Here is a 14,645-nt window from a genome sequence, read left to right as displayed (position 1 = left end):
ACAACCAATGTCCCATAGGGGACAAGTTTGATCATGTATGTCAGATGTATTGTTGCGAATGCAGTGAGCACTTACTATGAGACCTAGCAGATCATGTCTGTCCGTGCGTGCGTGTGTCTGTGTGTCCCCCCTTTGTGCCCATATATGGAGCTGAGTGACACTCCATATTTGGACGTATAGCTACTTACTATGACGAGACCTAGCAGATCATGTCTGTCCGTGCGTGCGTGTGTCTGTGTGTCCCCCCCTTTGTGCCCATATATGGAGCTGAGTGACACTCCATATTTGGACGTATAGCTGCTTTGGGGACTCCTTATATGGTTATGGCTAAGTTAAAAACTTAACTTAAAAATAACTTAACTTAAAAAAAAAATAACTTAAAAAAAAATCTTAAAAAAACCCAAATATGTACGAGCTGCGTTCGCTTCCCGCGTTTGCGCGTCTTACTGGTATACAATTATATATGATTAGTGCCAGCAGTGCGTTCAACCAGGTAGAGCCTAATGCGTTAGCCAAGATGGCTAATCACCGAATAAATGCAGCCAAATATGTAGACGAATTAGCGTTATCTAGTACTCGATGCAATACTGATATAATAGCTAATAATATTGATTATGAAAAGAACGTGGCGTGTTTCCTCCTCCTCGTCATCAGTGTCCAAACCCGAAGGCGGGGGTTGGCGAAAGGGCCTTTCTGTGTGGAGTTTGCATGTTCTCCCCGTGTCCCCTAGGGTAGGTACACCCTCACAAAAAACATGCAGTAATCCTGGTCACTAAACTGCCTCCCCCTGGCCAGCCGGGGCGCCTGATGGAGGGGAAAGGAACTGGAATAACGTGTTCCTTCCACGCGCTACGTCCAACCAGGGAAACTCCCCCCTGTCAGGTGTAAAGGAGCAACTTGGACACTCGGCCATGAAGGAAGCATGAGTTCAAGTCCGTTGCTCTCCCCTTGTCGCCCATATATGGGGACTAGGTTGGTGGAGGGTGTGTAGAGCCCAGGATCACATTAGATGATTGACACAGGGTTGAAAAACGGGTTACAAAATCGTGGGATAAAAAAAAAAAAGAACGTTACCATATAGACACATCTTCATGCTGCCGCGGGTTGAGGTTCGTTCCCCTTTGCATATGTGTGCTTAGCCCGCCTACGTTTCGAGTCGACGGTCAAATCACATTCTTCCCAGCGTTGTGTCCCGCCTTACTGGCACGTTTCCCTCGGAAATGCGTCACCATGCGGAAGTGGGACACACACTTACTTCCGTTTCACTACACCTTTAAGCCCCCCTTGTTCAGCACGTTATAGGTCTGTGAGTTGTTTGGCCATGTCACGTGTATATCACGGGGCGCCGCCATTGTTTGGCCATGTGTATATCATGGGGCGCCGCCATTGTTTGGCCATGTGTATATCACGGGGCGCCGCCATTGTTTGGCCATGTGTATATCACGGGGCGCCGCCATTTTTTGGCCATGTGTATATCACGGGGCGCCGCCATTGTTTGGCCATGTGTATATCACGGGGCGCCGCCATTTTTTGGCCATGTGTATATCACGGGGCGCCGCCATTGTTTGGCCATGTGTATATCACGGGGCGCCGCCATTTTTTGGCCATGTGTATATCACGGGCGCCGCCATTGTTTGGCCATGTGTATATCACGGGGCGCCGCCATTTTTTGGCCATGTGTATATCACGGGGCGCCGCCATTTTTTGGCCATGTGTATATCACGTTCATGGAGTTATTGATATGTGTTTATTTGATCTTATTGGCCAGTTTACATGAAAGGGTGTGATGTGGATTGATGTTTATGATCATATTAATGTTGTCCAGTCCAGTACCTGGTGATATTGTATATGTATGTGGTATCTTATTTGTTCCTATACTTATTATTGTTTCTTGTCTGTGTTTATTGCAGAAACATTCCCATGCCGTGCCTGTATACCTGTCTGTGCCTACAACAACTACAGTAAACTACACAGTAAACTGCCATAAACCCCCTTCACTCTCCTGTCCAGTGTGTTCTGACCTGACGCCCCCCCGGGGGCCAATGAATGCACAACTACACACAGAACTATAGTCCATGGGGCACGGTGGCACAGTTGGTAGTGCTGTCGCCTCACAGCTAGAAGGTCCTGGGTTCGATTCCCGCTCGGGGCGCTGTGGGTGCTGGCGCCGTGCTTCCTCCTCCGCGTCATCAGTGCCCATACCCGAAGGCGGGGTTGGCAAAAGGGCCTTTCTGTGTGGAATTTGCATGTTCTCCCCGTGTCCCCTATAGGGTAGGTACCCTCACACAAAACATGCAGTAATCCTGGTCTCTAAACTGCCTCCCCCTGGCCAGCCGGGGCGCCTGATGGAGGGGAAAGGAACTGGTTGGAATAACGTGTTCCTTCCACGCGCTACGTCCAACCAGGGAAACTCCCCCCTGTCAGGTGTAAAGGAGCAACTTGGACACTCAAGCATGAAGGAAGCATGAGTTCAAGTCTGTTGCTCCTCCCAGGTTGGCGGAGGATGTGTAGAGCCCAGGATCACATTAGATGATTGACACAGGGGTGAAAAATGGCACGACAGCATGCTAATACCAAAATGGGTTCCCGACCAAAATGGTAGGGGTGTGGTTTTCAAAAAGGTCCTTCCAAATGGTTTCAATGTGGTTTATATTGATTTATACAGCTGTGTATCATTGTGTGACTGTCTGGATATTTACTTTATTGAAGAGGCTTAAAGGACCACTTCACCACTTTTCAACCTATCTTCATGTAATAGGTCCTCACTAATAATCATGATAAAATCATGTCTACACCGTCTGTGTCTCATAGGACGGGCCAAACAAAGAATTAGAAAGTCGAAAAAAACGGCAGGTTACAAGTACAACCCGTTTTTTGTTGTTCTGAAAGGGGGAGGGACTGTGACGCTATAGTAGTAGGCTGCTATAGGCTACATTCTGTAGCCTCACTGTGGAGACATACCATTGTAGATAATTACAATGGTATGTGTTAGGTTATAAAGATCAACTGGAGCCACAAACCACCAGGAAACAGGATTTTATATTATCCAGTTTAATTAGGATAGTAAAGGTTGACATTCACATGATGATTGATTGCCTTGGTGGTTCTATAAATAAACAAAGAAAAGAAACTAATTACAATATCTTTCTATATAAACATTAAATTATAAAGTATGGCCTTTAGTTCATATTTATATACATTTCCTATTGCATATTCAAATAATAATTAGCCACATATTTAAGTTCATAATATAAATCAGAATATAAGTTTAAATCAAATGCATCAGTCTTAAATATATAACCCACATCATGGAGGTGACTTACATTGAAACAAGTTCAAAGACGCATAGGAAATCACCTGGTCATGCAGACTGTATGCACACAGCAAACAAGGGTATGGCTGTGTGGTTGGGGATGAAGGGACAAGTGAGCATCCAGCCATCCAGGCCTGCTCTATTGAGAGGAAGTGAGGGGGAGGTAGTGAGGGAGGCAGTGAGGCACTGCCACAAGTCCTTCCTTTTTATTTATTTATTTATATATATATATATATATATTTTATCCCACGATTTTGTAACCCATTTTTCACCCCCGTGTCAATCATCTAATGTGATCCTGGGCTCTACACACCCTCCACCAACCTGGTCCCCATATATGGGGGACAAGGGGAGAGCAACAGACTTGAACTCATGCTTCCTTCATGCCTGAGTGTCCAAGTTGCTCCTTTACAACCTGACAGGGGGGAGTTTCCCTGCAGGTTGGACGTATAGCGTGTGGAAGGAACACGTTATTCCAACCAGTTCCTTTCCCCTCCATCAGGCGCCCCGGCTGGCCAGGGGGAGGCAGTTTAGAGACCAGGATTACTGCATGTTTTTGTGAGGGTACCTACCCTAGTTCTGTTTTATATTTCTGTCTTTCAGCTACTAAAGAACCGCCAGGCAGAGGATTAAGACGTGGGATTATTACTGTCATAGTGATGGTAGCAATAGTAGCACTTGGAGTTTTACTCAGGAAGAGGAAACCTTGTAAGTATTTATAATGGAACAAGACACCTAGTATTTAAGTGATTTATAGAGGAACAAGACACCTAGTATTTAAGTGATTTATAATGGAACAAGACACCTAGTATTTAAGTGATTTATAGAGGAACAAGACACCTAGTATTTAAGTGATTTATAATGGAACAAGACACCTAGTATTTAAGTGATTTATAGAGGAACAAGACACCTAGTATTTAAGTGATTTATAATGGAACAAGACACCTAGTATTTAAGTGATTTATAGAGGAACAAGACACCTAGTATTTAAGTGATTTATAATGGAACAAGACACCTAGTATTTAAGTGATTTATAGAGGAACAAGACACCTAGTATTTAAGTGATTTATACAGGAACAAGACACCTAGTATTTAAGTGATTTATAGAGGAACAAGACACCTAGTATTTAAGTGATTTATAATGGAACAAGACACCTGGGGCTGTATTTTGCCTGTCTTAAGCACCAGGTCTTATTACTTAACTTAAGACCTGGAGGCGTGGTCAATGCTCTTTGACCACTCAGAATAGCCAAATGGCATTGATCTTAAGGTATTGGTCTTAAAGGTATATTCAGTGATGCCATACTGAGGGTCTAGTAGGACTATAGTAAATAATAATTTAAAAAACATTTTGTAAAGAAAAGAATACATATTTAGCCCCATGTTCGAATGCCCCCCCCCCCCTGTCAAAACCAGCTAAAATAGCTAATAGCTCATTCTAATAACAACCTAAAACATGAACCTTGGTTGGGAAAAAAACTAAGGTTGTCCTTTAACCCATTTTGGGCGGGAACCCTTTTTGGTGTTTTAAGAATTACGTTACGCTTTAGCTATTGAAATTTTCAAAAATAGCAGACCTACAAGTTCATAGCGCGGCACCGAGAGCTATAAATCTATATCTATACAAATCATACATTTATGTAATAACTGGTGGGGGAAAAAAATCAAAAATCTCACTGACCAATCACTGTCTCACATCTCACTGACCAATCACTGTCTCACATCTCACTGACCAATCACTGTCTCACATCTCACTGACCAATCACTGTCTCTCATCTCAGCTTTGACAGGAGAAGAGAAGGAAAGACTAGACAGAGCTGCCAAACTGAGAGGTAAGGGTTGGGTGTGTGTGTGTGTGTGTGTGTGTGTGTGTGCACGCGTGGCGTGTGTGTGTGTGCGTGCGCGCATGTGTGCACCTGCGTGTGTGTGTGTGTGTGTGTGTGTGTGTGTGCGTGTGCGCATGTGTGCGTGTGCGTGTGTGTGTGTGTGTGTTTGCGAGCGTGTGTACGTGCTTGCGAGCGACATATGACAAAGTGGAAATGCTTTGTTCGCTACAGGTCTGTTGAAGAGAACACCAGGATATCGTCACATCACTGACTATGAAGAGCAGCTTCAACGCAACATGAACAGCACATATCTGAGTGTAGATTTGGGCACACAGTCTGAGGTCGTGTTTGAAAACGTCTTCGCCCCGCTCTACAATGTAGACATCGAAAGAACGGACATCCACAGCCATCATGAGGTCCGACAGATGGAGATGAAGAAGGCAGGAGAGGGAACAGAAATCCAACTGGGTCAGATGTTCAAAGACCTTTCTGGACTGATCATAAGAACAGTGCTGACCGTTGGCTGTGCAGGGATTGGCAAAACGTTCCTCGTACACAAATTTGTGTCTGACTGGGCCAAGAGATGTTTCCCCCAAGACCCACACCTCGTGTTCCCGCTCAAGTTCCGCCAGTTAAATCTGCTCAAGGGACAGAAGTTTACTTTGGCACAGCTAATTCACTGCTGCATCGTGGAAACCAGATGTATTGAGGAAGACATTCTTAATCTAATCTTCACTGAATTGCAGAAGTCAGGAAACTACAACGACATCCCCTTCAAAGTCATGTTTGTTCTGGATGGTTATGATGAAAATAATTTCCAATTTGATTTCAGCAAAGAAATTGGCCTCATGAATGTCAACGACTCTTACCCAGTGGAAGATCTCCTTGTAAACCTCATCAAGGGGAAGCTCCTCCCCTCTGCTCACATCTGGATAACCTCACGACCTGTAGCAGCCAATCAGATCCCTAAGAAGTTTGTAAACAGGATGACAGAAGTACGAGGGTTCATCAGAGATGACCAGAAGAAAGAGTTCTTCCAGAAGAGCATCGGTGATGAGAACCAGGCCAGATCAATCTTCTCACAAATCAAAGAATCAAAAATCCTCCACACCATGTGTGAAATCCCAGTCTTCTGTTGGATCCTTGCTACCGTTGTGAAGAACATGGTGAAGAACATGGGGACGACAGTCAGGCTGCCCAAAACCCTGGTTGAGCTGTTCTGCCACTTCCTGATGGGTGAGATACAGCGGGAGAATCCTAAACAAGGCGAGGCAGACAGAGGGAAGCTCATAAAGTATGCAGGGGAAGTTCTTCTGAAGCTGGGCAAGCTGGCGTTTCACCAACTGGACAAAGGCAACATAATTTTCTATGAGGAGGACCTGAAGGCGTGTGGTCTTGATGTGAACAAGGACTTGAAGAACTTGGGCTTTTGCACAACCTTCTTCAAAGAAGACGGTTTGTTCTTCCACAAAACGGTCTACTGCTTCGTTCATCTGAGCATCCAGGAGTTTCTGGCTGCAGTCTACCTGTCCCACTGTTTCACTCAGAAGAACACGGAGGTCCTGAAGACATTCCTGGAAGATGATGGTGACAACAGTGACATTTCCCTGTCTGACTTCCTGAAGGCTGCTATGAAGAAAACCCTGAAGAGTGAGAGTGGTCGCCTGGACCTCTTTGTCCGTTTCCTTCATGGTCTCTCACTGCAGTCCAACCAGAGTCTGTTAGGAGGCCTGCTGGGTCAGACAGAGAACCGTCCAGAGGAGATCCAGAGAGCCATCAGCAACCTGAAGGAGATGAATGATCGCCGTGCCTCTCCTGACAGATGTATCAACATCTTCCACTGTCTGATGGAGATGAACGACCCGTCAGTCAGTCAGGGGATCCAACAGTACCTGGAGTCACAGAGCAGATCAGGGAAGAAACTCTCTGAGACCCAGTGTTCAGCTCTGGCCTCCATGCTGCAGATGTCAGAGGAGGTTCTGGAGGAGTTGGACGTGGACAAATACAACACAGACAACGCGGGGCGACGGAGACTGGTCCCAGCTGTGAGGAACTGCAAAACGGCCAGGTTAGTAGTCATAAGAATATAATCATGTTAGAGCAGCTTTCACTCATATACTTCATTAATTCATTCATTAATTCATTCAAAATCAACACATGTACACATTGTCATTGTGACAAATGAGAACATTATTCAGTGAGTTCAGTGAGACTCACTTCATATTTATGAATGAATGGTTCAAACTTTGTGTGTGTGTGTGTGTGTGTGTGTGTGTGTGTGTGTGTGTGTGTGTGTGTGTGTGTGTGTGTGTGTGTGTGTGTGTGTGTGTGTGTGTGTGTGTGTGTGTGTGTGTGTGTGTGTGTGCGCGCGTGTGTGCACTATTTACCAGTGTCCTCATTAGTTATTCTACAATGAAAACAGACTATACCAAATGAGAAATGGACTGTACCATTAGGTTCACACATTACTTAATACATTTAAATGTAAGTTCCATGCTTTCCATCTATCTTCCACTTCTCTGTTCTTACTGACATCCTGCTAATGTCTGAAGAACTAGATTGAAGATCTTTTAGGTGCCTTTCACACCTAAAGTTTGCTTACAAGCTCTGGATCAAGGATCATTAGATCTGCTTAGCGTTCACAGAGGACTTTGTTAAGCAAACCAAAATATTTAACAAATGTCATGCGGTCGTACAGGCTGTTCATCTGTTGACAGAACATTTCTTCACAGCAGCGAGTTGTTATTTTCATTATTTAATGTTTGTATTCCAATCAAATGAAAACAGTGGAAAGGTATGAGCACATATACATTCAATATGCCTCTTATTTGCTTAGCCAGAAAAGTATCCAAACACACATATTTCAGACAGCTCCACAGGGAACCTCTTTGACAGTGAACGTGGTCTGTTCTGTTTTGATCATCTCTGATTTTACATTTAATCTGTAATTACAGACTTGACTGTGACCTCCATGAGGAACATATTGAAGTTGTGGCTTCAGCTCTCAGCTCCAATCCGTCCCATTTGAGAGAACTGGACTTGAGTGGAAACGACTTGAAGGATTCCGGAGTGGATCTCATCTGTGCTGCACTGAAGAGCCCAAACTGTTGTCTGGAGATTCTCAGGTCAGATTCATTTACCATTTTTATTTTTATTTGGTTACGTTCTGTTATAGTAAGTGATTATAATGCAGTTATTATGGAGGTGGTACTTTATTTGAAGTGTGGATAAGGTTTGATATCATGGTAACTCACACTGACCTTAATATTGATAAGATACAGTGACGACTCACTAATGTATGTAGTCTTTATGCTGAGATACTACATTTAAAACACTAAACACCTCTGATGACACTATGAGTGGTTGAATGTGTTCTGTCAGAGTGTCATCCCCTAGTTTTGAATGATATTTATATTAATGTTAATTCTTAATTGGTATCAGGCGCGTAACTAGATGTCAGTAAGCCCCCGCGCAGGCTGGTCAGCCCCCGACAGTTTGATCAAAATGCACAAAACGTTCTAAACATGAACTATGGATCAATATCTAAAAACCCAGTGGGAGAGAAGGTTTTATGTGGAAAACTTATGCCGCATGAGCCAACGAAAATTGTATGGCAGGAATATGTATTTTATTCGTCTTAAAATCTCTCTCTCTCTCTCTCTCTCTCTCTCCCCCTCCTCATCTGGTTGTATTCTTCATTTTGTCTGAAGAACTGCAGGTTGTCGAAGAGAAGCTGTAAAGTTCTGGCCTGGGCTCTCACCTCCAATCCTTCCCATTTGAGAGAATTAAACCTGACTTTGAACAACCTGCAGGACTCTGGAATTGAGCTTCTATGTGCCGGAGTGAAGAGTCCACATTGTCACCTGCAGACTCTGAGGTAAATTATTCTGTGTGGATCTGTACTGCAGACTCTGAGGTAAATAGAGTTTTATTCGGTGTGTATCTGTACTGCAGACTCTGAGGTAAATAGAGTTTTATTCAGTTGTGGATCTGTACTGCAGACTCTGAGGTAAATAGAGTTTCTCTGTACTGGAGCATCAACAGCAGTTTGTTAAAGTGTGGATATCTCTGCAGGTTGTCAGGCTGTGCGATCACAGAGAAAGGCTGTTCTTCTCTGGCTTCAGCTGTAGCCCTCAACCCCTCCTCCCATCTGAAGCATGTGGACCTCAGCCGTAACCACCCAGGAGGAGATGCTGAGCAGACGCTGCTCTCTGCTGGACTGGAGACTGTCAAGTGAGTCGACTTGGACTGTGTCCATCCATCTTGGTTAAAAATATGTTTTTATTTTATTTTTTCTAAGGCTGTCAAAGTTAACATGTTAATCGTGCGTCAACACCCATTTTGGGCGGGAACCCCTTTTGGTGTTAGCACCATGCTATGCTTTAGCTATTGAAAAATAGCAGATCTACAAGCTCATAGCGCGCCACCGAGTGGCGCGCTACGAGCTTGTAGGTCTGCTATTTTTGAAAAATCAAAGAATGACTGACAGAAACATAGCTTTTTCAGAAAACTGTCAGGATGTAGAAGACATTTTTAGAAACTGATCTCGGGTCTAAATAGGTTAAGGACCACTTGTGGTCCCCGGACCACTGGTTGAGAACCACTGCTTTATTCAATAAATGTTTAATGGTGAATGTGAGCTGAAGAGTCTTAATGAAGTGATGCATGTTCATACTCTCTGTATCATTCAATGGTAATAGAAATGTTTTATCATTTCTTCCTACAGTGTGAATCATGGAGGAGAACACTGGATTAATCCTCGACTCCTTTCAAGATGTGAGTGTCTGTCTGTCTGTCTGTCTGTCTGTCTGTCTGTCTGTCTGTCTGTCTGCCTGTCTGCCTGTCTGCCTGCCTGTCTGCCCCGCTACGAGTCTCTGAACTGGGGACACCCCACAATAATCATATCTGAACTGGGGACCCCCCTACAATAATCATATCTGAACTGGGGACGCCCCTACAATAATCATATCTGAACTGGGGACCCCCCTACAATAATCATATCTGAACTGGGGACCCCCCTACAATAATCATATCTGAACTGGGGACCCCCCTACAATAATCATATCTGAACTGGGGACCCCCCATAATAATATTGGCCCAATCCACAGGTTGAGAACCAGTGGTACAGAGCCCTGAGAGACACCGGTCGATGAAGGGTTAAGGTGTGTGTGTGTGTGTGTGTGTGTGTGTGTGTGTGTGTGTGTGTGTGTGTGTGTGTGTGTGTGTGTGTGTGTGTGTGTGTGTGTGTGTGTGTGTGTGTGTGTGTGTGTGTGTGTGTGTGTGTGTGTGTGTGTGTGTGTGTGTGTGTGTGTGTGTGTGTGTGTGTGTGTGTGTGTGTGTGTGTGTGTGTGTGTGTCAGTCAGTGAATAATGTATTTCATGTTTACTGTGTTGTTTTCTCATCAGATTCCCAGCGTCTCACACTGGACACAAACACAGCACACTGTGGCCTCACTCTGTCTGAGGACAACAGGAAGGTCACACGGGTGGTTGGACAGAGTCATCAGTATCCTGATCATCCAGAGAGGTTTGATTACTGGAATCAGGTTCTAAGTGTAGAGAGTGTGAGCGAACGCTGCTACTCTGAGGTAGAGTGCAGTGGAACGGTTCGTATAGCAGCCAGCAGGGACTGACAGAAGAATCAGCAGGAAAGGATGTGGTCATGACTGTCGGCTTGGAGAAAATGCCATGTCCTGGACTCTGCTGATTTGTCTGGACACTGTCTCTTACTCTGTCAGCCACAATGGGAAGGATACTTTCCTCCCTGTCCGTCCCTCTGGAGGACGCTCCAACGGGGTCTGCAGAGTAGCACTGTACATGGACCGTCCCGCTGGGACTCTGTCCTTCTATGACGTGTCCTCAGAGGACACTCTGACCCACCTGCACACCTTCCAGACCACGTCCACTGAACCGCTATGTATTGGGTTCGGGTTGTTATCTGACTCCTCAGTGTTTCTGTGTGAGCAGAGCTAGAATCTCTATGCGAGGGTCACATCAGGTCGCCATGGTTACTCCACATGTGACATCATCATGATGATGATGACGACGAGAGACAGACGGATAAGACCAGATATGTTTTTGATACAATGTTCATTATTATTCAAAGAATCACACCTGTGTGAAGTAAGCGGCGCTCTTGACTGTCATCATACATGCTAATGATGACGACGTCAGCCAATCAAATCATTACATTCCGTGTTCAGCCAATCAAATCATTGCATTCCGTGGTACACACACACACACACACACACACACACACACACAGAGAGAGAGAGCTGTGCCACTCACAGGCAGTTCTACAAGCTCCCCTCAAGGACCCCTGTATCCCACTCAAAGACCCCTGGAACCCACTCAAGGACCCCTGGAACCCCCTCAAGGACCCCTGGATCCCACTCAAGGACCCCTGGAACCCCCTCAAGGACCCCTGGATCCCCCTCAAAGACCCCTGGAACACACTCAAAGACCCCTGGAACCCCCTCAAGGACCCCTGGAACCCCCTCAAGGACCCCTGGATCCCCCTCAAAGACCCCTGGATCCCCCTCAAAGACCCCTGGAACACACTCAAAGACCCCTGGAACCCCCTCAAGGACCCCTGTGACCCCCCCCCCAAGGACCCCTGGATCCCCCTCCAAGACCCCTGGAACCCCCTGGAACTCCCCCAAAGACCCCTGGAACCCCCTCAAATACCCCTGGAACCCCCTCAAGGACCCCTGGAACCCCCCCCAAAGACCCCTGGAACCCCCTCAAATACCCCTGGAACCCCCTCAAGGACCCCCTGGAACCCCTTCAAGACCCCTAGAACCCCCCCAAGGACCCCTAGAACCCCCTCAAGGACCCCTAGAATCCCCCCAAGGACCCCTAGAACCCCCTCAAGGACGTCTGGGTGTCCCCAGACCACACTAGGTGTCCAAATGGACCCTAACAGCAGTGGTTCTCAAACTCTGAAATTAATATTTACTTGTACCAGGGACCCCCATCTGAACATGTGGGACCCCCATCTGAACATGTGTTGTACCAGGGACCCCCATCTGAACATGTGGGACCCCCATCTGAACATGTGTTGTACCAGGGACCCCCATCTGAACATGTGTTGTACCAGGGACCCCCATCTGAACATGTGGGACCCCCATCTGAACATGTGTTGTACCAGGGACCCCCATCTGAACATGTGGGACCCCCATCTGAACATGTGTTGTACCAGGGACCCCCATCTGAACATGTGTTGTACCAGGGACCCCCATCTGAACATGTGGGACCCCCATCTGAACATGTGTTGTACCAGGGACCCCCATCTGAACATGTGTTGTACCAGGGACCCCCATCTGACCATGTGTTGTACCAGGGACCCCCATCTGAACATGTGGGACCCCCATCTGAACATGTGGGACCCCCATCTGAACATGTGTTGTACCAGGGACCCCCATCTGAACATGTGGGACCCCCATCTGAACATGTGTTGTACCAGGGACCCCCATCTGAACATGTGTTGTACCAGGGACCCCCTGGTACAACACGACACATTGTGAGCTTGTAGATCTGCTATATTTTCAATAGAATTGTGAAGTTGGACATTCTGCAATGTGAATACTTTTACTTTCAGTACTTTAAGTACATTTTGATGCCGATACTTTTGTACTTTTATTCAAGAATATTTTCAATTTCGTACTTTTACTCGTAACGAAGTACTTCTAAATTGGATTATTGGTACTTTTACTGAAGTAAAACTGCCCCCGGTAAAAATCTGAATCCCCTCTTCCCCTCACTGTATATGTTTCTTTTCCCTTTTTGCTCCCTTTATGATGAATTCCTGTTTCTATTTGTACGTCTCTAAATGTTTTGATGAATTGAACATGGTGGACCCTCTTGTAAACAAGCGTAATGCTTAATTGGCTCGTCCACTCACAGTTAACAGTCTTTTTTATTGAGTTTGTGCTTGAAATGTAATTCTGCAAACTGTTAATAAATCAATCAATCAAGTATACTTTTTCCACCACACGATGTATTGGGCGGATGTTATTGACGGTATAAACTAACGATGTTATTGACGGTATAAACTAACGATGTTATTGACGGTATAAACTAACGATGCTTCATTCTAACTATAGCCTTTACCCAGGGCTGCCAAGTCTCCCGCTTTGAGAGTGAGAGTCACGCAATCTGACCTTTTACCGTCCGGACAACTCACCAGACATCTCACCGGGTGAGAGGTCTTCACTTTTGGGGTGAGTTGTCGGGGTGAGTTGTCTCGGGGTGAGAGTTGAGTGATTCCACTAATTAGAGTGTGTGTGTGTGTGTGTGTGTGTGTGTGTGTGTACATGTGTGTGTGTGTGTGTGTGTGTGTGTGTGTGTGTGTGTGACAACTCACTGGGGTGCGTTGTCCAGTATATTCCATAAAAACTAGTTATCATGAATCATACCTATAAACTATAAGAACATGAGTCATATCTATATAATTAAACTATGCATATACGATACTATAGTAACTATACTTAACTTACTTTATACTTACGCCTATTACCCCTTCTGGGTTTTAGGCCGTCGACAAGAGTTCTCCAAGCATCCCGGTCCTCCGCCAACACTTCCAGCTGTCCCCCAAGTGTGGCCCATATAGCTTTTGCATCTGCCTCCAGGTCTCTGCGCCATGGGGTTGTTCCGTGGGCCGACCTCTCTTTCTTTTCCCTTGGGGGGGGGTTCCACTTGAGGGACTGCAGCCTTGTGGTGTTTGAGGCTGTGGTTTTCGGAGAGTATGGCCTATCCATCTCCAGCGCCTGTTGAGGATCTCTTCCTCTGAGGGCCTTTGGTTGGTGCGTTGCCACAGCTCCTTGTTGCGGATCTGGAGGATTCGTCGCAGACAGGTGTTGATGAATGTTTGGATTTTGTTTGTGGTATTAACTGTTAACAATAGTAACTATAGTGCTATATATATATATATATGTCTACATAAAATGCTATTGGCCTATATCTAAGTCACATATACGGGTCTAGGGCAAGTTTGTCCATTATGCAGAATGTCCCATTATTTAACAAGTTTTCAAATGTATGAGAATATTTAGAAAATAGCAGATCTACACGCATGTGATCTGTGAGCTTTATAGGCTAGATCGCTCTCTGAGATGTAGTGGAGTAGAAGCTAAAGTATAGAAAATACTCCAGTGAATCAAAAGTAGGCTAGGCTACCTCAAAATTGTACTTATTTGTAAGTAATGATGAATTGCATTTTTATAGAGCTTTTCCAAGTGCTCAAAGCGCTTTACAATGGTTCATTCATTCATTGGGAGGTGAAGCGGCGAACAGTCGACGCCAGCGTCCTCACTTGATCCCACATTCACACACCGACGTTGGCGAGCTCACACCGACCGACTCACTGGAGGCGATGCAGGGTTCAGTGTCTTGCCCAAGGACACTTCAATGTAGGGTTCAGTGTCTTGCCCAAGGACACTTCAATGCAGGGTTCAGTGTCTTGCCCAAGGACACTTCAATGCAGGGTTCAGTGTCTTGCCCAAGGAC

General features: G+C 45.5%; 1 protein-coding gene across 1 annotated transcript; it reads left to right on the top strand.

Annotated features, from left to right (window-relative positions):
- The first annotated feature begins 3,957 nt into the window (after positions 1 to 3,957).
- LOC308325446 (NLR family CARD domain-containing protein 3-like) lies at positions 3,958 to 11,380 on the top strand. The gene is made up of 8 exons (XM_080777938.1): positions 3,958 to 4,021; positions 5,095 to 5,145; positions 5,371 to 7,207; positions 8,858 to 9,016; positions 9,214 to 9,372; positions 9,866 to 9,915; positions 10,545 to 10,615; positions 10,758 to 11,380. The coding sequence occupies exons 1-8, from the start codon at positions 3,973 to 3,975 to the stop codon at positions 11,109 to 11,111; spliced, it is 2,730 nt and encodes a 909-aa protein (XP_080634064.1). The 5' UTR covers positions 3,958 to 3,972; the 3' UTR covers positions 11,112 to 11,380.
- The last annotated feature ends 3,265 nt before the right edge of the window (positions 11,381 to 14,645 follow it).

Source organism: Protomyctophum bolini (genome assembly GCF_963924005.1).
Source record: "Protomyctophum bolini genome assembly, chromosome: 12".
NCBI lineage: Eukaryota > Metazoa > Chordata > Actinopteri > Myctophiformes > Myctophidae > Protomyctophum > Protomyctophum bolini.
Note: the sequence above shows the minus strand (reverse complement) of the source record. Positions and strands in the feature narration are given on the sequence as shown.